The following is a 22,956-nucleotide window of genomic DNA, read 5'->3' as shown; positions in this document are numbered from 1 at the left end:
TGGGAATGTGGTATGAAGTATCTTACTGTTCTGTAAAATCACACATTGGCTTACGTGGAACTGCGTTCTCTTTAAGTGCTTTGATGGATGGACCTCAGAAAGGGTAGCTCTTGTGGAAGGCTTGGTAAATTCTGTTCTGCCTTCTTAGGTCTGTATCCTCACTTTAAGTCTTCACCTTTTTTATTTACTTAAATAATTTATCTGAGGCTGTGTCAAAAGTCTGTGGACTAGCTGCCAGGGAAAGGTGGGGGAGAAATTCTAATACTGTTGTATTCTAGTGCCGTTGTACATTGTATTGTTTGCTTCCATAGTTGATTTAAAAAAAAAAAAAAAAAAAAAATAGAAATTCTAACTTTCAGTCGAAACTTCCATCTCTAATAGAATTTCACAGAACTTGAGTCAGTGAGTCTGTGGCCATGAGTCAAAATGAAAATGTTTGTACCAACAGCATTATTATAGGCATGGCACCGTTTGAGAAGTAATTGGTAGTTAAAATTAGAAGCAAAAAGACTTGAGTCCCTCAGAAGTTAACTGTTAGAGACAAGTCTAAGCTTAGCTTTGTCTCCTGGCATCTCGGATGTGACCTGATTAAAGTGGAGTGTTGTTTAATATAACAAAATGTGTTGTTAGTATTTCAATGTATAAACATTGATACAACTTTATTCAAACAAGATGTTACATAAGCTAGAAAGGTGTGCATGCTTCTTTAGGACTGATAATTTCTCCAGTTTGAAAACACAAATTCTTTCTTCTTAGGGAACTGGTCAGCTTTTCACAATGTATTTAATCTGAATAACAACTCCAGCTGCTTTAGGTAAATAAATAAGTACGCACACACACCCCTCCCTGATATATATACACTTAGAACATCTGTGAGAAATAATCCATATGACATTCGTAGGTGTATTACATAGGTCAGAAAACACCAAAATTATGGCAAAAACCTTGTGATCTACATGTAGACTGCAATGGAGAAATAAGATGGAAGGAAAATGCAATGAGGAAGGATAAAGTTAAAATGATAATGTGTATATGAAATAGCCGCCATTTTTTATGCACTGTGGAAAACATGGTCAGTGACAGAGGGGGAAGAAAATTAAATGAACAGTAAGTTTCAGCTTGGGTTGGAAAGAGCTTTCATAAAGGCTTCAAGGTGATGCATAGGAGAGGCTGCAAGAGGAGTAAATAAAGAGCATGTTGGTGAGACAGGTGGCCATAGCTCAGGTGTAAAAATTCAATATTAACAAAGAAAAGCTTTCACATGATATGCTTATCTGCTTACAAATGACAATATTTCACACAGTAAATCTGAAGCTCTTGAATGATTGAAAGTCAAGAATGATCAAAGCATGAAATCTTGGCATTCAGAAATAGATGTCTGTGAAATCATGTACTGGTCTAAGCTGTATTAAAAAACTTAGTTTTTTAAAGCCTCTGTACTAAAAGCTGAAGTATTAAAGACAAGATCAGAAAAACTTAAATTTTTATATATATGTGGAGAGAGGCAGGTTTTCCTAAGTCCACATATAAAAATTGGAAAGGCTAGAACTCTTTACTTGGATCAGAATACAACTATTCCCTGTTTATATAGTAGGGGTTTTGATGGTACTGCTGGTGCTGCTTTTTTTTTTTTTTATGGTCTTCCACCTCTGTCTTGATGTGCCAGGGAAACCTTTCTCTTCAATTTTTGTTGTCTTGGAACTCACTGGGGCATTTGGAAGGTCAGGTAGACATTGAGGTAATGGTTTTCTTTGTAAGAAATATTTTCTTCTCTAGGACGATGAGATCTTGAAGAGTGAAAGGGAAGGAGCAAAGGTGTTATTGCTGAATAATAGTTACTTTCAGAACTTGAGGACATTTTCCCTTCTGAAGCAGCTGCATTGAAACTCTGATACTTAACCAGCCAGTATTAACAGCTAGGTGCAGCAAGTGCTGAGTAGTACCAGTGGGTCTAGCACTTCAGTTCTCAAGTGCTTGTTTTATGCAGAATCTCTGCATGCATCAGCATCCAAAAAGGTAACTTTAAATTAATACCACAATTTCTGATGAAAATCTTCCTTCTCGTGTTCTAATCTTTACAGTACTGTATCACTAAAGTTAGGTAAAAAGCCTGAATGTTATAGTTAATCAAAATGCTTGAAGTGTTTCATAGTTGATATTTTTCATTAATAACTTGTTTAATTCATTAATAACTTGTAACATGAAGTGAAGTTTTGGGGGTTTCTTTCCAAAATGTGGTGAAATATGGTGCTCTTGGTGCTGCCTGCAGCTTCTTCTGTCCAAATTGCCTGCAGCTTTCTGGTGATTTCTTTACCATTTGCATGTTTCTGTAAAAGTCTGTGGCCTTATTAATTGGCCAGTTAAATTTTCTTGTGTTTGTATATATAGTACTGAGCACATTGACTTGTACAGTGATACAGTTGTAATTCTTCAAAATACATACTTGCCATGTATGATTGCAGAAGAAAGGGGAGGATTTGGTGAATAGCTTTTTTTGGAGAACAATATACCTTATTAAGCTGAGGAGACATATATTCAGCCTTGAGCTCATCTTTAATCATGGTTTTGTTGTCAGTTTAATTAACCAAGGAATATTTTTCCTACAGATTTAAATAGACTAAATATCAGATAACTTAGTTTCTTGTTTTTAAAAAATGGTTTAAATTTTTAAAGGGTTTATATCCAGTTGGTGTAGTATTGATAGTATTACTAAATAAATGCCTGGATCATTTGTATTTCATGCCTCTTCCCTCTGACAGTGGCAACCATACCTCAGTACTATACATCAGACTCAATCACCTGTATGAGATCCAGTTCTGTTTCACTTGCAGCCTTGCTTTGCGTCTAAATTGCTCTCTCTTTCAGTGACAATTGAGATTGTTCAGAACTGAACAAGATTGTGTCCATTGTAACACTAGAATGTAAAGCTGAAAACTCTGCATAAACAGGATTTACCTTTCACTTGCATAGGACCCACAAATTAAATTGTGTTAAATATATTTGCATTTGTCAAGGTGAGAATCCTGTGTTTAAAAAATCTCCTGATGTGTCCTCTCTGATACAGAAATCTTGTGTTTCAGTGCCTGACTAATCTCTGCCTTGCTGATGCTTTTGAATGAGCTTTGTATGTGAAAGCTCTACTAATCCTTGTACTTACTGTTTGAATGTTTGCTACAGGAAGCGAGCAGCTGCAAAGCATCTAATAGAGCGCTACTACCACCAGTTAACTGAGGGCTGTGGAAATGAAGCCTGCACGAATGAATTTTGTGCTTCCTGTCCAACTTTTCTCCGTATGGATAACAATGCAGCAGCCATTAAGGCCCTCGAGCTTTATAAGATTAATGCAAAACTCTGTGATCCTCATCCCTCCAAGAAAGGAACGAGCTCAGCTTACCTAGAAAACAATTCCAAAGGTGCCCATAACAATTCCTGCACTGACAGAAAAATGAACAAGAAGGAAATGCAAGGCCCAAGAGATGACTTTAAAGGTAAGATATTATTTTACAATTTTCCTAAAATAAAACGCATTTAATATGCATGAGTATAACCCTACAGAATTCACTGTGGTGGTATTCTGCTGACTTAAGTAAAATACAATATTTGGCAATCAAATATTTTACTATGGATTCTGAAAAATGGCTGGATTAATGCTGAACACTGATTCCAAATCTGGATCTTTACCACATCTCTATTAAAATCCATAATGCATTTGTTGCCTTCTGAGATTACAGGTTTTGCAAATATGGAGAGTTTAAGTGCTGTTGTATGACTGTTTTAGTTTCCCTAGTTTCATAACTCTTCTGTAGTCAATGGGTTAAAAAAGCTATACTTTTAACTAATTCCAGATTCTGTGTTAAGAAACTTAACAGATGAACAAAAAATGATACAGTGGATGATGGGCAATACATCCACCAAGCTAAAAAAAGTTTAAGCAAAGTGATTTCTAAGCCAGTGTACAAAAATGAAATACTGTTCTGTATGTCTTTTCTGACTTGTTTAGCTTTTCAAACTCTCTAGAATAGTAAATACATACTACGAGAATAATTTTAGTTGTCATCAAAACCTGTGCAAACAGAAATCACAAACTAAATGAAATTAAAGCCATTAACCTTTGAGCAGACCTTTTTTAAATACCATTGCAGTAAGTGGTTATAAACACAGAAATTCAGATTCATTCATTTTAGGTAAAGAAAGTGAAACTGTTTACAGCAAAGAATTAAAAAGGCCTGTAGAACCAGCAATAAAAGATAGCACTGTGTTATAAGGCACCTAAGATGCTCCAGTCAATACCTGCATCAGTTTGTTCTTTATCTGATGCAAGGATAAACTTGTCCCCAAATTATTTATGATCTGAGTAAGCAAAGAGGCAAAACAGTAGGGTGGGGAGAGGGGAGCCGGTGTAGTGTTAGACAAGAGGCACATTAGGTCTGTTTTATGATTTATCTTGTAGTTTTGGGTGTTTTTAATGGAGGTGTGCACATACGGGATTTTCCTCCTTCTCCCCAAGCCTACTGTCCTCTCTCCCCAAAACAGATATCTAAGAGTTTTCTCAGCCTATCTCCAGAGACAGTCTGTTGTCTAAAGCAATGACTCTTCTGACTTCATCTGTTGCAGCATCACAAGTATTGACCTGTCTTTGTAGCTGTATGGACAGAGAGCAGTAACGTGTTCTTAAAGCCCATCTGAGACTCTTAGTTACCTTTGGAACGGGATGATGTCTAAGCAATCCAGTGCTCTGAAATTTAAGGTCCATCTGCAGCAACAGTTACTGGGAAAACTGCAATTAAGTATAAGAAAGCCAAGGAAAAGGATGTGCAGCTTGCTTTTATGCTTGACATGGGATTGAAAGTTCTAAATAAATTGAAAGAAATGCCCTTGAGAAAGAATTATTTAAATTACTTTGCTCTAGTGCTAAGCTGTAAGACTGTTACCTTGGGGAAAAAAATGTATCTGGAGACCATTGTCAGCATCTCGGTAATATCTAGAGACAGCAGTCCAAAGTGGAAGGAAATGGAGAAATTGCAAACACATGAAAAGCATGGGTTACAAATGTAGTCATATATATAGAGAGAGCGCCACTTCAAAATCGGTGTTACAATTACCTGGGAACCTATTTTCAACTTCGATCACCAAAACATTAAATTGGGAACAGAGAAGGTCAGTAGACAGGCAGTGAGCACACAATCATAACAAAGTTTCCATAAGAGATAATGAAAAGATAATTAATAAATTTGCTAATTAGGGAGCGTGTTGGCAATACATAGATCACATGCAGTCTTTTTCACAGTCAAGGACCACTGTTAAAACCTTGACTTCATGTACAGATTTGTCATAGAATATTACTGAGAACAAGATCTGAGAGGAGATAAGTTTACTTCACTGGATCGCTTAGTTGCAATAGAAAGGGTGAGAGGAGAAGGCATGTAAAAGCTCACATACTCAGACACAAGTCACCTAAAATTGACTTGAGTTAGAAGAAAGCTTCACTTATGTTTGTTTTGCTCCAGCTGTTCTCACTGCTGTAAAGTAAAAATGGGGCAGACCCTTATGGCAACTCAGACAATGGTTACAGGATATGACTTAAAACTGTTATGAAACTGCTGATGGTAATACTAAATATTTTAACTGGAAATAGCATATGGGTTGTTCCTTAAATACTAAAACCTGTAAAAGAATGACTGGGGAATTCCTGTTTTAAGTATGGAAATCTGAAATGTGTTATATTGTTATATCGTCAACTTTACTGATAATTTTTATGCTGTGAATAAGCTCTGCAATCCAGAGTCAGGGAACTTGAGGCTATGGTCCTCATTTTGAGGAGCTATGGAACAGCATCTGTATCAGCAGTTAAATTTCTTTTAGGCAAGTTGAGCATGCACTGCAACAGATAAAAATAGGAGATGTTGCACTAAGCTTGAATCCTTTCATAATATTTTCACATTTTTTTTTTTAACAGAACATTTTAGTTTTGAAGATTTTTCACTGTCTTCAGATTGGTTGGAAGTCAATCTCGGTAGCGTGACATAAGCTTAATCTTTCCTGTGTTATGTGCTCCAAGAATGGCTTGGGGCTCTGCGAAAATCAATAGGTTGTCTGTCTTTGCATTGTTCAGTTTGTATTTTTAATTTGATGACTGCTTGGAATGAATGTTAGTGTAGGCAATCACATTTCAAAATACTTTAACATATAACTGTCTTTATTAAAATGATACGCTTCCTTCTTTCTGCAGAGGTAGTTCTAGCGTGGTTGGTGAATACAATGCTGTGATGTGTGGTTTTTAGATCTCAAGAGATGCTATTAAACAGATTCAGTTTTAGTTCTAAATTACGAGTCAGTGTAGAAGAATCTGCTTAAACTAGAACGTCTTTTCAGGGTCTGATCATGTAGTAATCCTACTCTAAATCATCACCTGATGTGAAAGCACCTGTGGGTTCTGTTTGAGAAGCAGCATAGAAAGCTATAAATAATGTTTTCTCCTCTTTTCTAAAGAAAAAGGAAGATTTCAAATAACAAATGGACCACCAAATGACTTCTTTCATATCAGGGGCTTGGGGCGGAGGGGGAACAGGATCAGGGGCTTGGGGCGGAGGGGGAACAGGCAGGTATTTGGAGCCCATGCAGATGATGTGTGTACACCAGCTTGGTCATCTGAATAGCATGTTGATGAGTGTACTCAAGTTGTTTATGCCAGTGAGGCCAAATGTATAAAGAAATAACCCACATGCCCAACTGTGCCTGTAATTTAGAAGGCAACATAAATTTCTGAGCATGTATTGTGGGTTTTGGGGATGATTTTCAGGCATCAGTTTAGTATAAAAACAGTTGCAGAAAGCATTAAAAATAGAAATAAGAAATCTTATATTCTCGTTAATATACAACAAAACAAATTCTTGAGTTTTTTCTTCAAGATCTGCTTTTAAGGGAGAAAGAGTGTGAAGTCCATATGCATGTGCTATATGTTTGAAAAAAGAGGTTGATGCAGTTTAGTTTGTGTATAGTTTAATCACTTATGCATAAACTGTGCAGATTTAACAGAGGACTGTATTGTCACACAGTCTTATTCATTTAGTCTTCTGAAGTTTAAGCATCTTACTGGTTGATTTAGTTGCTCTTGTTTAGATGATACAATACTGTTAACTACCAAATGTAGTTAATTGGCTGCAGAACAGTTCTACCATTGAGCATGTTCTCTGATCAACATCCATTAATAAAATATTTTATAAAATCATAGTGAATGAAATCATGTTTCTTCAAGCCAATGAAATGATAAAGTGTGTCTTGAATTTATCCAGCACTGACACTGTTTTTTTAGTGTTAATGATAATGATACACAGATTTCTTGAGCAGAGCAAATTAAAAGTATTTTAACTTTTTAATTTTTATCATAATAAAAATAATATTTTATCTTTTTATAGATGTGACTTTTCTAACAGAAGACAAGATATATGAAATTCTTGAACTATGTCGAGAGAAAGAGGATTATTCCCCTTTAATCCGGGTGATTGGGAGAGTATTTTCTAGTGCTGAAGCATTGGTACAGAGTTTCCGAAAAGCCAAGCAGCACACCAAGGAGGAGCTCAAGTCTCTTCAAGGAAAGGATGAAGACAAAGATGAAGATGAAAAGGAAAAAGCTGCCTGTTCGGCTGCTGCTATGGAAGAAGATTCAGGCGCATCGTCATCTTCGTCGTCAAGAATAGGTGATAACACACAGGGAGATAATAACCTCCAAAAACTAGGCCCAGATGAAGTGTCTGTAGATATTGAAGCAGTCAGACGGGTCTATGATAGATTACTTTCTAATGAAAAAATAGAAACTGCCTTTTTAAATGCACTTGTGTACTTGTCACCTAATGTGGAATGTGACTTGACTTACCATAATGTGTACTCTCGGGATCCTAACTATCTGAATTTGTTTATTATCGTTATGGAGAATGGCAATCTTCATAGCCCAGAATATCTGGAAATGGCTCTACCATTGTTTTGCAAAGCAATGAGCAAACTACCCCTTGCAGCTCAAGCAAAACTGGTCAGATTGTGGTCTAAGTACAGAGCAGACCAAATTCGGAGAATGATGGAAACATTTCAGCAGCTTATTACTTACAAAGTCATAAGCAATGAGTTCAATAGTCGTAACCTAGTGAATGATGATGATGCTGTTGTTGCTGCTTCAAAGTGCTTGAAAATGGTTTACTATGCAAATGTAGTGGGAGGGGATGTGGATACAGATCATAACGAAGAGGAAGATGAAGAACCCATCCCAGAATCAAGTGAACTAACTCTTCAAGAGCTGTTGGGTGAAGAAAGGAGAAATAAAAAAGGTCCTCGAGTGGACCCACTGGAGACTGAACTTGGTGTTAAAACTATAGATTGCAGAAAACCACTTATCCCTTTTGAAGAATTTATTAACGAACCACTGAATGATGTTCTAGAAATGGACAAAGACTACACTTTCTTCAAAGTAGAAACAGAAAATAAATTCTCTTTTATGACCTGTCCCTTCATATTGAATGCTGTTACCAAGAACCTGGGTTTGTATTATGACAATAGAATCCGGATGTACAGTGAAAGACGGATAACTGTGCTCTACAGCTTAGTTCAAGGACAGCAGCTCAACCCTTATTTGCGACTTAAAGTGAGACGTGATCACATCATAGATGACGCGCTCGTCCGGGTAAGTCATGCAGCAACGTGGAACTTAGGTTTGTTGGTTCTGACTAGTGCAAACTATGTGGGCTTTGACTAACTGAAAAGGACTGCGTGTGAGTGCAGCGTTTTATGTACTAGATTTCCTCTAGAAGAAACTCAAACAGCTTTACCATATTAAGTTTGAGTGATAAGCGTGCTGCTGAAGATTTGTATGTTCAGCAGAACCACTTCTACTGAGAGTGGTTGCAGACTTAGATGTTTTAAAGTGTCAAATAGTTCTTATTCCCCATTGACAGATGCTGTGCTGCTACGGCTGTTAATGCTGAGAGTGACCAGCTTCTGTTTCAGTACTTTTTCTTTGTCCTCTGGACTGTCTTGGATCATCTTCTGATAGTATGGTTTTTCAAATGGAAGTTGGAATTAAAGCCTTTCAGTTGTGTACTCTTCTTGTGGACTTCTGAACATCTAGATATAAAGTGTGTGGAGTGACTGTGTGATAAGTACACCTTCTTGCTGCTTTAAGCGTTGTTGCGATTTGGTGCAAATAATGATATGACTGAGAAAGGAGAAGTAAGACCTGTTAGTACCTGAGAACTGTGAGAACAGCCTGTTTCTGAATATGCTGGCTTCTTATAGTAAAACTTAAAGCTATTTGTTCACACATTTTTTTGGAAGGTGGGAATTATACAGGATACAAATGATAAAGAATATTTCACAGTAAACTTTTTTCATAAATATGTCCTTTAATTTTAGGAGTATTTCTCCCTTTATTTTTTGCTTAAAGCTATTATTTTTCAGAAGGTCATTTTTCTGTGTTCTGTTACTAAAGCACAAAAATGGTTGCAAAATTTTAAATTTAACCATGGTTTTAAAGCTTGTTGCTGAAGAGCCAGACGGGTATTTGGAGACACTCTGGGGAAAGTACCTCTTTTTGCCTCTCGACCCAGCTGTTATTTCTAGTTAAATTTGACTTCTTTAACTGCTACTGAAGGTCAATTGTGAGAGCCCTAAATGAGCTCCCACCTTGATTTTTCTGTGTACCTCTGAATTTCCAGATGGGTTAGCTGCTTCATGAGAATTGCTGATATTATGACTCATCAGGGAAAACCTTTGTCTCCAGTACAAATAAGAAAAATAAAATGACAATGCAAAAATGGCTTCTGTCTGTAAACCCAATTATTCTATTAGGCAACTGAGAAATATACTGTTCTAAGATTAAACCCTACTGTGTACCAGTTTTCTAATTTAAGAATAGTCTTTGTAATTTCACTGCCTGTCAGACTTACAGTTCTATCCAGTTATGTTTTGTCGCATTATTGTAATGGAGTTTATTTCCATTTCCAAAGCTCTGTTCAGCCTTGGGGTACATAAATACTGGAAAAAAGGGAGGGACAGTACCATCCCTTTAGGAGGGGATGGGCTGAAAGAGGATAAGAGCTAGTTTTAGGGAGATTTTCATTTTAATGTCAGTTCTGGCAGAGAAGAAGGAGACCTCCCTCGTCATACTGATGATGGGAAGGAAAATCTGTAAGTGTGAGAAAAGGCGTTCTTCTGCATATTGCTTGTTATGGAAGGAAGTTGAAATCTTTGAGGACAAAAAAAACGTGTAGTGTTGCTTAGAAAGCTCATGGGCAACATCAAGTTGGTGCAGCTACTATATCACAACAGGGCTACAGCAGTCATCGCTGTGCACACTCTGGGTCTGTTGGAAATTTAGGTAGTTTAAATCAGATTAAGCTCAAACATACTAATTTAAATAGTGATGCACTTGCAGCAGCCCTTGCACTGCCTAGCAGTCTACGGGTATGTCTGGGCAATTGCCATGGATCCTCTTATGGCTGTTAATTTAAGCTATCAGAACATGCTGAGTTATGGTGATCTGGCTCTGTCAAAGCTCCAAGGAAAGTAAGAATTTTAAACTGTTTATTCTGGGACAGAAAATAAAGGAAAATGATAAAATTGTTCTAAATTCACGCAGTCTGAGCTGAACTGTAGTGTTAGTCAATGACAGCAAGTACAGCCCAGGCATTTCTCAAAAGTGGAAAACAGATTACATTCAGTAAAATGAAGATGAATGAAGACTCGCCATCCTAGCTGGAGGAAGGGAGCTGTATGTGCCATTTCAAACAGATGCAGCAAAGTTACTGTTCTGAGATGATGTGGAATATTAGAGAAAATTGTGTTGATAAAAATATGTAGTGGGTACAGAAGTCACCTTTTAATTATTGATATGTTTTAACTGATGATATGAAGTATCAGTGTTCAAGGAAGAGATTTTAAGTATTCCTGAGGAAGTGTTAGAAGGTAAGGGGCAAATGATGCCATACAATATCTCTGTTTACTATGGTGTGCCTATGTCTCTTTTTTCATTTGTTTATTCTCATTTTAATATCAAAAAGGATGCAATAGGAATACATTTGGAGAGTTCAGAGTCTCTTCAGAGAGATTGTAAAGTCCTTTTAATGGTAAAAAAGATGACAGAGAGGACATAAAAGATGGCATGGAGAAGTTGAATGGGAAATAGCGGTTTCCTCAACTGGTAGCACCCAGTCGTATTATCATGAAGCAGGCTTAACATAAGCAAAAGGACATACTTTCTTCCACACAGTGTACCTTAAAACTATGAATGTCATTGCCCAGAACTTGTAGCTCTTCATGAAAGAAAGATCCATCAAAAGCTAATGGGCATTACAGGCATTTTGGTGCGACCCACACACAAACCTCAGGAAGTCTGCTGGTAGCTGGAAAAGTATAGGGAAAATACTGTTCTACAGTCATCTTGCACTTTCTTCAGTGGGTGCCTGATCTGTTTAAGAATTGCGTGCTGTTGTTACACAGGTGCTTCCTGTAACAGGCTGACAAGTGATTTTTTTGTTGTTGTTGTTAGTAAGTTTCACAATTTGTTTCCACTTCCTAATTGCCCTGTAATTGGTCTGGGTGAAGATCTTCAGTCTTGCCTCCTAATCCTTAAAGTGACTTGCACTCTCTCTGATTGTAGTCAAAAGTTGGCACTGCAGGTCAAAGATGGGTACCCCGTGCTTCTGTAGTAGCACTGACAGCATCAAACCTAAGCGAAGGCTATGTTGTATGGGTTTGCTTCAGCGATGGTTGCAGTTTTGGGTGCAGTATTGAACTGTGGAAGGGTCTCACTGAAAACTATCAGAAAGATCTTGCCAAGATAATAGTCTCCAGTAGTAAAAGTGTATTCTTAGATCTGTTCAGTGACAAAATGTTTCCAAACATGCTTAAATTACGGGTAAGTAATTATGATTTCCAATATCTTTACCCTTGCATTGCACTTTTTACTTCTGGAGTTTGAATGCATATAGAGTTGTTTGAATTGTAAGTAATTACATACTCATGTTACTAGACCTGTGTCTTTACAGAACAACCATGGCAGGTGACTTTATATGGAATAACTTTGATAATTTCATGATAAAAGCATTTTCAGAAATATTGATTAAAATTAGGTTGAGATGGTCTTATTCATATTTTCCTTATTGATGCTGGATATTTTTCAAGCAAATATATTGATCAGTCTTCATAATTTCTTTTTGAAAGTGGACTAAGTACAGGCCTTTCTCTGCTAATTAGTTGAGCTAATTAAGCTATCACCAAGCTGTTTTTCTCTTCTCAATATTTGATATTTAAACTTTTAGAATTCATTGTGTACATCTTCTCATTTTTGGACTTCATTAAAAACAAAATGAGCACTGGTAAGTGATTTTTTTTTTTAAATTACTGCAGGATTTCTTCTTTTACTGAGAATTCGAAGCAATAGCTTTTAAATACCTTTGAAGCAATAACTTGTTTAAAGCTGCTTATTAAGAGAATCATAGTTCACCCTGGAACAAATATATCCAAGCAAAAATTTTATTTACACATTCATTATTTGATTTCTTTGCATGTGTGAAACTTGCCTCAAACTTATTTTTCTTTTTTTTAATTGAAATGGACTTAATGAAATATGCTTTCTTTGTATTGTGTACTTATTGTGTACTTATTTGTATGTATGTTAGTCTGAAAAGTCACTGGGGGCGTGGGTTGCAAATAGTAAAAGTGCTAGTCCCCACTTTTATTAAGGAACCCTTACATTTGGGAGTTGGTAGCTGAGTTTGCAGTTCTTGAAAGCAGTTAACATGCTTTTTTTGTGTCTAACAGGTTTCTTTTGAGATGTTAGCTGTATTCCTGCTGAGTCATCTTGCCTGAATGTGATAGTAATGAAAGGAAGTTTATCCTTAAATCCCTTCTTCTGCCTCTTCATTCCCCAGCAGCTATTTCTTTCCTCCCCTTCTTCTGAGTTTACTTTTTTTTTTGCACAGATTGTTTGTGGCTTTCTTCTCAGGTAGCAGTAATTTAAAGGGTTTGAGTTGTGACACACAAGTTCTGCAAGTGAAAATGTGGTGGCTTCTTTCAGCAGAGTCTGGCTGGTACTTACTCGCAAATTAGAAACTCGCTCTGACAAATTTCATGTTGAATGTAGACAGCTGGCAAGCAGCAAGCCTCTCCGGCTTGTAAATGACTCTGCTAAATCTATTGATGAGCAAAAATTCTTATGTGACAACGGAAGCCAGTAGGCAGATTCTCTGATAGTATATTAGCAACAAAGTACTCCAGAAGCTTTGAGGTTCTCTTAGACTAAGACGATGTTTATGTGTGTTCAGTTGAATATCTCAGCATTAGTGTGCCTTGGCTGCGTGCAGAGTATGTCTGACTGTGGTGATGGATGTGTGAACCGCAAAGTACAGCTTGAGAGGATGCTTCTTAGTCGCTTAAGTATTACTTCACGTGCAGTTTTGCAGAAAATGTAGTGACTGACTTATGTCATGATGTGTCACTGGTACTTTCAAACTTTAAATTAATTGTGTTCATGTCCTTTTTGCCTTCTAGCATGGAAAGTATTCCTGCCACTGCCTTAAAGAGAACTTTTTTATGTTACATTGCTAGAACTCAAGGGCTTTTTGATCATTATTAACTGAATAGAGATTTGAATTAGTATCAGTTTTAAGAAGGTAACCAAACTCTGGTGTTAAGTTAAGCTTTTAAGTGTTGTCATATTTCTGTCATCCAATGGAAGATTCCTGTCTCTCGGGAAAGCACAATGTTGTTCTGTTAAGCAAAGTAAATCAGTCTCTTATGCTGTGGCACAATATCATGTTTCAGCCAACAAAATACAGATATTCTTTATAACATCATGTCTCAGCTTTCAGCTTTTCAGTTTGTAGATACTCAATTTTTGATGCTACTGCTTCAGACGTGCTACATACATGCTTTCTGGGAAGTCCCTGGAAAATTTAATGATGACTTCATCTGCTTGGACAGTCAAACCATCATGATGGAAAACATACTAGCTTCTAAAACTTTGGGAATTCAAACACACACATAGAGTGGGTTTGTCTAGCAGCATGTGTGTTGACACAGTTGGGGTAGCTCTGTTTAAAAAAAAAAAAAAAAAAAATTACTTCAAACTGAAGTTCATAACTTCCTTGCTATAGAAACACTGCTGCAGTTCTGCTAAAATTCAGTGCATCTCTACTATTGTAACTAATGCTGTGTTTTCCACTGAGTTCCAGTTTTCTTGTGAAGCATCAGTGTTGGGAGACATGGAAGTTCAAAGGAGCAGCTAAATTTGTAATCTTCAGTTGAGCAGCTTAGCAACATTGTCCTGGTTATAGAAGCTACTTCAAGGAACATTAGGCTTTGACTCAAAACACTGGCTTTTTGATAATCCTTTATCTGACTCCCTCGCAGGCATCAGTGCAGCATTCCAATCTGCCCAGCCAGCATTGCTTAAGGAAGAGTGTTTCCTTCCCCTTTTTTAATACTGCGTTTCTTTTACATCACTCATTGCAGCATAGTTCTCAGCCAAAAAATAATTTTGAAATAGTTTTTTAAATTGCTTTATAGGTATAAATATGAGCAATCTCCTTAATATAAGTGTATTTCTATGACACAAGAGAGCCTTTGCACCATGGCAAAGGGTTGCTGTCCCGAAAGAAATGCAGAGGTAATACTTGCTTTCTCAGAACTCCTCAAAATTCATAAAACTTGCAAAATAGTGAATTGCTGGTGGCAAATGTTACAAAGCCAACAAAGTCATGACTGAGGAGAAAAAAATAAAGTAGTATTAGTGCCAGTTGTAAATGGAAGGCATTCAAATAGGCGAACTTCTGTCTGTCCAGCCTGAATGTATAACCTGTACTTACGGTCTTAAAATAAATGCTACTTCTCTGTTTTTAAAAAGTCTCAGTTCTATTAACATGGCTTAAGCTCCATTGTTGTCCTATTCGGGAACAAAAATTTTTTTTACACATCTGTAAGATGTATAATTTTAAGACTCACATGAATGGCAAGATGCAAAACTATACTGTTATGGGAAGCATGTGGTGAGAATACCAGTGGGGGCAGAACTGCAACATGTTTTTGCTGCAGAAGTATTGTTGATAAAATATGGTGAATTTCAAAGAATAAATGTTACTTCGTCTCCTTAGGGACAAAAATAGCTCATTGCAAATTATATGCAATAGAATACCAAATGGACAGACTGCTTTAGGTAGTACATACCTAAGTTTTCCACATAGTCTTGTAATTTAATATACATCTCAATCTACTAATCTGAATTTGCCTGCGCTCATTCTTGGGGTCTTCATGGCTTACCTCCATTTTTTTTAACTGAGCTTTATATATGCTATCAAGTTACGCTCTTTCCCTTCCTGATACTAGTTTTCAGTACCAGTTAGTGCAATTCTTTCCCCACATGCTCCTTTTGCATTAGGAGCTTCAGAGTCTTCAAATCTGTTACGCTATCCACCTTAGCTCTGTCACCCATCTACCCCTGCTGTGCTGCTTGCAAGACTGCTGGCTGACTTGGTGGTTACTGGGAGAAAATGTATCTTACTGGTGGTGTCATTTTATGAGTCGATGGTGTCATTATTGCTGCCTTTATCCGCTCTGTTCTGTTCCTGTTTTCCTTTACGCTTCTGTAGTAAAATTCTGGGACTTTATATGTTGGCATGTGTGTGGATAAGGTAGGGTAATGAAATAAAAAGAAATGGTTTGGCATGTCAAGGACACCTGCTGGTAAATACAGTTTGTGCTAGCCCGGATTAGAGGCAAATCTCAGCAGTAATATGGTCTTGGCAGAGGAATGTACAGATCCATCTGTGCCTTACTTTACATTAAACATACCTACATGGCAAAGTAAACTCAACAGCAGTAATCACGCTGCACAGGTTTAACCGATATGTTAATGCTTTTAAGCAGCATATTTCTTATCAACTGCAAAATATTCTTGTATAACTTTTGATTTACTGAAAGGATACATTTTTTTGTTGGAAGAAAGTGAAAGACCTGTAATGGCCTTTATATAGACATGAAACCCTTTCCTATGAAATGTCACAACTATTTGACCTTAACTGAATTTTCGCTTTCTTGGAGCAGTGCAGTATATCTATTTAAAGATGCTGAAGAGATAAGAGCAAAAAATTTCAGACTTCTTCATTAGGGTCAAGAGGAAAGGGGATTGATTTGACTGTAACATTAGTGTCTTTATTTCTGTTGGGTTCCCCCTTCCCCTCTCAGCTCTTTGTTTGTGAGGTGCAACCACCAGTCAAAGGCTTGTCTTCTGTCTTCCACTGTAAATTATCACATGAAAGTTCTGAAAACGTATCTGTGTAATCTCTTCACAAAACCATTCATGGTCAGACATAGATCAGATTGCAGTCTCTCTTCATCATCAGATGAATTTTAATTATCCCAGTAGTACATCTTGTTTTCATACTGTATTCTGTGAATTTTGTGCAACACAATGCTAACTTATTTAAAATAAGTGCTTAAAAGAATAGAAATGGAGAAGGCTAACAGTCTTAACTGGCTAACAGATCAGATCTGTGGTGAGTTTCTTGCTGCATTAATCCCTGAATTCTAATCCATGCTTAGGGTGATTTAGCATTACTATTGGTTTCTGATATTTTACTGTTGTGATTTATACGCGCTTTCTTCTTAGGTTTGGAGGGTAGTTTGGATTTCATTATTTGATACTCAATTGACTCTTCTAGTAAACAGATTTACTAATGAAATACTTCTATCTGTTCACTCAATAGCTGGAGATGATTGCCATGGAAAATCCTGCAGACTTGAAGAAGCAATTGTATGTTGAATTTGAAGGAGAACAAGGGGTAGATGAAGGAGGTGTTTCCAAAGAATTTTTTCAACTGGTTGTGGAAGAAATCTTCAATCCAGATATTGGTATGTGTTCTAATAATTTACTAATTTATCCAATTTTTCCCGTGAAAGGTTGGACCAGATGATCTTTCGAGGTCCCTTCCAACCTGGGCTGTTCTATGGTTACGCAGTGCCTTTCTACATCTGCTGCTGCTTCTCTCTGAACCTGTCCAGGTTTCTTGGTGATCATGAGAGTACTTGACCCATTGAGGCTCAGTATTTCATCGTCAGTCATCCTCCTAAGGAGGAATGATGAAAGGTATAACTATGTATAGTTAGTGAAAGCTACCATTGCTTGTTTAGATATAAATCAGTATAGGGTTTCTTTGCAGGGTTCCTTTGTTTGTTCTCTCACCTTTCTCCTCGCTTTGCTTTGTGATTAGCTTCTAGAATTAGTAATCAAACCAAAGAGGAAGAGCTTCTGCAATAAAACCAGAGTAGGACTATGGTGAGTTTTTGAGTTATTTCCTCCCCTTCCTCCAGCTTAAAAAAATCTGATAGTCTCAGTTCTTCTAATGATTTCTTCTAAAAGGGGTACAGATCCAAAGCGTGGCAGTAATATCGAGTTTGATTGTAGTTAGCTAAGAACTAAGAGTCATTTGCTGTATCAGAGCCCAAGTTTTATATTTGTGTTTTAACAGTCACATTTCCACCTTGCTGTTTTTTCTCTTGCTCCCTGCACCGGTCTTTTATGCTTCCGTTTTTATACATGCAAGGACATGGTGCTTTTAATATGCAGCTTGTCTGCTGCTCTGAAAAGATTAAAATGTTTTAAAATGTTACGAATACTTTGTGTTAGAATAGAAATGAGACCTACCATGTTCCTATACTAATTTCATAGTTTATGTGAAATGTGATGTCGCATTGTAGTTCCTGTAATGGCTTCCATTAAAGAAGCTCAACAGCTTATGGCCATTAGTTAATTTGGGTTCATTGAACTGTTTTAAAAAAGAAAGCCATTGTTCTTGGTTTTGTAGCTTAGAAAATTGATGAAGAAACACAGAAATTCATTTTGAACCAGTTAAAGAGGAAGTCCCCAGAACTGGTAACAGAATCTGAACCTTGGCACTTGCCCTTCACTGTACACAAGCCAGCTCTTGTAACGAGTGATACAGATCCATAGACAAGCCTTACTCTGAAAACTGCTATTAACTTGGAGAGATTTGGAATCTGAATTAGCAAGGTTACATGGAATAAATTAGAGTATGGCAAAATAAGGAAGTCCTAATACTTTGACTGACAAAGTTGTATTTCCAATGCAAAATACATTTTTGACCTGAGTTTATCTAAACAGAAGTTGTATGGGGTGCCTATATTGAAATACTCCTATTTAGTAATGGAAGTCTGATTCAGCCAAGATCCAGCCAGTGTATGTATTCTCCCTGCGTGTAAAGATGGGTGATAGATTAGATGTGCATGCATGTTTTAAATTTTACTTCTGTATTCAAAATACAAAAAAATTACGCTTTTTTCTATTCATATCAACTTTTTTTAAAAAAAAGGCATTTATTGACTTTTGGCATAAATGTGTAAAAGCAGAAAATGTAGCTTGCTTTCACGGTCGTCTTTTCTTTTACACCTATTAATATGCACTGCAGTATAACAGTTTACACACCATATATACCAAGTGTGACTTTTGTTGATTTGTAAATACTTTTATTTACCTGAGAAAATGAAGGAAATCCTTTAAATGGAATTTAAAATGTCTGTCCTCTGATAGGTATGTGTGGAGTGATGTTTATTGCTGTAACAGTTTCTTTGCCATTACATTTCTAGTGTTTTCATATTAAACTACCTTAAAGTTTTACTCAAAGGAGGCAATAACTCAGGCAAAATATTAGATTTATGACCAACAGTCACCCTGGTAAAAGGGAAGAAGGAATAAGTTCATATAATATTCCTAGCAACACCATACAATTGTTTTCCTCTTATTGCAGCTTCCAGTTTCTTCTGGTGTTTCATTATGTTTTTAATGTACTATAGTCTTACTTTTGGTCAGTGAATAAAATATTGTATTTCGCATTAAAGTGTTTCCAGATGCAGATCTGGGTAAACTGTTAGTCCTTCATTATTAGATGTTTGCTGGAGTTGTTTGTTTTGACTGTTTAACTCTTCCATCATCTTCCAGAAAGTACAAGTCATTGCTTTTATTGTGCCAGTAATCCAGAAGTTACTTCAGTCAATTCAGAAAATGGAATGCAGGCTTCTATTTGATGTTTCTCCTATATATGCTTGTGTTGCTCATCCATTTCTGATTTCCAGTTGCCTTACCCGATTTGTTAGTCTGTTACTTGTGTGCTCCCCTAATAGCTGACCCTGACCTAGTACCTTACTTAGATAAATAATCTTCAATTTTGGGTAATAGCCAGAGTCTCTGAATGAGTTTATACTTCATTTTCTTACATTGAATGACAATTCAGGCTTTATCTCTTCGCTGAAGGTGACATCTTATTTTCAGTCTTAGAGTTATTTTGTGGCTCTGTTCATGTGGCTTTGTAATCAATTTGTACATCTCCATAGGTTATAAATAAGTGTATCTTTTAAGACCTGACAAGATAAATCTTTGTGGCAAGTGTAGTTCATGTCCTTGACCACGTGCATCTAACTTCTCGTGTGTGGGGAGGAAGGAGCCTGGGCGCTTTTCCTTAGATTCTGCCTGGAAATCATGAGACTTAGCTGTACAAGCAGCAGGTCACTGGGACTATACTTGTCCAGGGTGATCTCTCTCCCTCCCCTTACGTCTATGGGTTTTGCACTTACCTTGCTTCAATATCTAGTCAGGTAAGCAATGGATTTTACCATGGGACTCATTTAAATAGTTTATAGCCTGTACACAAGCTCCAGTTTCATAAACAAGAGCTAATCTAGTGGCTTGCTACAGCCAAAAGGGTAAGGAGCTCTTTGCCCTTCCCATGTCTGTACAGTTCTACCCGCTCCCTCCAGCTTCTGGTTCAGCCGTTTGGTGAAGCCTGCTATGAAGGGAGCCAGCCTGTGAACTTAGCAGGAAATTGGTCACCTGAAACAGTGAGCTCAGTCAGGTGAAGGGATAGGGGAACAAAGCGAAACCTCTCCCTTTCAACAGTTACAGTCTGTTAAAATTGCAACCCCTCCTGTGAAACAACAGTCCCAAGTTACGTTTTCCCCTCAAGTTAGGATGTATGTGATAGCTGCAGCAACTCAGTGGACCTTGTTGAGTACCTTTTAAACAAACAAAAAAATCTGTTAGGCATCTAACTCTAACTCTATATATGATGATTAATTCCTGCTTCATCAATCATAGCTTCCAGTTCAGTCATAGGGCTGCATCTAGTCCTGTTCCTTTCTTGGAACTGGCTTGGAAAAGCCTTTGAGGAAAGGCTGTCACTTCATAGTAGCTGGAGTTCTTCAGGATTATTTCATCCACGTGGTTTTTCATTGTGTCCTTTTCTTGCACTGCTGTATTTATCGAAGTTAGCATCTATGTTGACAATGTGCTGCTGCTTCCTCGGTAACGGAAGGGGATGAAAGGCTGTGCATGTACAGCTTCAGTGGGATTGCGGGATGTTGTATCGCAGGTCTTCTGCACGCTTTTAGTGGTAATGTGGGTAACAGTATTTTGAGCAGCTCCAATTGCCCTGAGGTAAGTAGCTTCTCTTTGCCATTAAATTCAGTATAATGTTAAGTTAAACATGTTTTAGAGGCATTCTAATGCAAATGGGTTTATAATGGTATGTTTTACATGTCATTTTTATTGAAATGTAACCATAATTGTTCAACATCATTTTTTTACAGGGATGTTCACATATGATGAATCTACAAAACTGTTTTGGTTTAATCCGTCCTCTTTTGAAACTGAGGGTCAGTTTACACTGATTGGCATAGTACTGGGTCTGGCTATTTACAATAACTGTATACTGGATGTACATTTTCCCATGGTTGTCTACAGGAAGCTAATGGGCAAAAAAGGAACTTTCCGTGATCTGGCAGACTCTCATCCTGTAAGTTCATTATGTTCTTTGAGTTTATTAATGCATTTTCCATGCAATAACTTAATTTAGATTTCAATTAAACGCAAGATCACTATCAAGTGGAAGCAAAATAACCAGTGACTTGTGTGAAGAGTCTGTATTTGTTAAAATAAATTCATAAGCAATAAAATCTCTTACTACATCTGATTTGGAGGAGGCAGAATTGTCAAATCAACAAATAGGGCTGGGTATCAATAAAGCTTTGTTCTGTTGGTTTTTTACATACTGCCTAAATTGCTTAATATCACTGAGCTCTATTAAGCATAAACTATTATTAATAGTACCTTCCCAAAGAGACTTCTAAAATTAGGCTGTTTATATCCATTTGTAGAAGCAGATTTCTACAAAAAACGTGAAGGTAACACAGTAGACATACAAAAGTGTGATGCTCATATTTGGTTTTGTCTAAAGCAAAAGACAGTTGAGGCAGCTGATGAATATCCCTGCAGTTTGGGAGCAGTGATCAGTGTCCATCTTCCCCCACCCCTCCCCAGCCAGTGGCTATACAAAAACACAAAGCCGTGTGCATGCTTTAGTAGATGGAGCATAGAAGCACGTATGCAGGATGACTTGGCCCTGCTCCATCTTCAGTCAGAGATCAGCAGCAGCTTTCCCTCAAGCTAGCTAGTATGAGTTATTAGTATGCTTCATTTCATTTCAAATGGTGGGACGTTTCCCTTTTCATAAGCAGTTATGCAAAATCTTCAGCTATTCAAAAAGATAACTAAAATGATACTGTTTAAAAACAACTTGCCTTTTATTTTTGTTTCATCAGAAAATGAGGCATGTGTAATCAAAAAAATAGGTTATCCAGTCTGCTTTGGATGGCTACATAAAACAGAATGCCAGCTTTGACCAGTTTCTCTGTAAAATAATGTTGATAAATACACAGTGCTCCCAGTTTCCTGTAGTTTTTATTACATACTTGCAATTTTTTATGACAGAAAACATGGATTTATTTCTGTGGAACAAGGCAGGACACTTCTTAATTTTTCTCCCCTACTCTTAGATAAGTTTCTCCTCTGACACCTACACTGACTTCTTTTAAAATAATCCTTTTTAAATTCTTAGTATTCTAATGTAACTTAAACACTTACTTCAGAGCTTCTCAAACCAAAAATGAAATTCGGAGTAGTCAAGCCTCCCAATGGTTTTTGTAATGCTATAGAGCATGGAGGATAGGGTGTTCACCAGCCCTCACCACCAGCAGTTCCAAGTCCAGTCATTTTCAATGCAAGATATTTTTAAAGGTGCTGTGGAAGAATCAAAAGGATACAGTCAGCGAGAGGATGAGGCTTACATGTAAACTTCTAATAATTAAAACACTGAGGGGAAATTTATTGCTTCTACTTCACCATAAAAATATGCTTGCACCCAGTTGTCGCTTTTACCTTCACTTTGCATTTTTGAGTCCTGCACCTCTGTCTCAGCCAAAGAATTGCCGTTTTTCCTGCGTAGCCTTTGGTTTCCAAAGAGTCTTGGGCTTTTCCTAAGGCATAGCAGGGAAGAAGGCTGGTTGCTCCTTTGAATAGAGCAAACTCTTACAGGTAATTTCAGATTCCACTTGGCAAATTCTAACCTAACTTGTGATTTTTTTTTTTTTTTGGTGCATAAACGTTTTCTTGCTTTAATGACTGCCCCATCTGTGTTGCTTCAAGATTACTTCCTAGTTTCTTTGGGTTTTAAATCAAGATGTAGGAGATAAAAGCCTGCTGCCTGAATTTTATCTGATATAAAATACAGCGTTTTCTTTGATTTTTAACACGTATATATCCAGCTTACTAGTGTAACATGTTCTAGGTGCCAAAAGTCAATACAGTTTCAAAAGAGTTAAAAGAGGAAGAGGTAAGCACTAGCTCTAAAGCTACAGGTCTGACCATTGCATTTAGGAAGATTCCTGCGTACTGGTAGGCTCTTCTAAGGGAGTTATCGCTCATTGCTGTGTTTCTTTTTTGCCTTTCCTTACTATCTGCTATTGGTTGTTTTTACAAACACTGACCTTAATATACCTTTGTTTGGACTGTTAGGGGAGATCTTAGGGAACTCGTGTCGTAGAATGTAACAACCCTTTTTGAGGCAG

At 37.1% G+C, this 22,956-nt stretch overlaps 1 protein-coding gene across 15 annotated transcripts in view; it reads left to right on the top strand.

Moving 5' to 3' along the window:
- Positions 1-22,956, top strand: part of UBE3A (ubiquitin protein ligase E3A) — a 53,703-nt gene that overhangs the window by 27,776 nt on the left and 2,971 nt on the right. For 13 of the 15 annotated variants that reach the window (XM_082303780.1, XM_082303788.1, XM_082303783.1 and 10 more), the window contains 4 exons: positions 3,178-3,488; positions 7,416-8,671; positions 16,749-16,893; positions 20,641-20,846. In XM_082303780.1, coding sequence (XP_082159906.1) covers positions 3,178-3,488; positions 7,416-8,671; positions 16,749-16,893; positions 20,641-20,846 — 1,918 coding nt within the window. Of the gene's footprint in view, positions 1-1,776; positions 2,017-3,177; positions 3,489-7,415; positions 8,672-16,748; positions 16,894-20,640; positions 20,847-22,956 lie in introns of all 15 variants that reach the window. The other 2 variants (XM_082303784.1, XM_082303785.1) reach the window with 1 other exon arrangement.

Source organism: Platalea leucorodia, assembly GCF_965183815.1.
Source record: "Platalea leucorodia genome assembly, chromosome: 2".
Taxonomy (NCBI): Eukaryota; Metazoa; Chordata; class Aves; order Pelecaniformes; family Threskiornithidae; genus Platalea; species Platalea leucorodia.
This window is presented reverse-complemented; position numbering and strand designations above follow the sequence as displayed.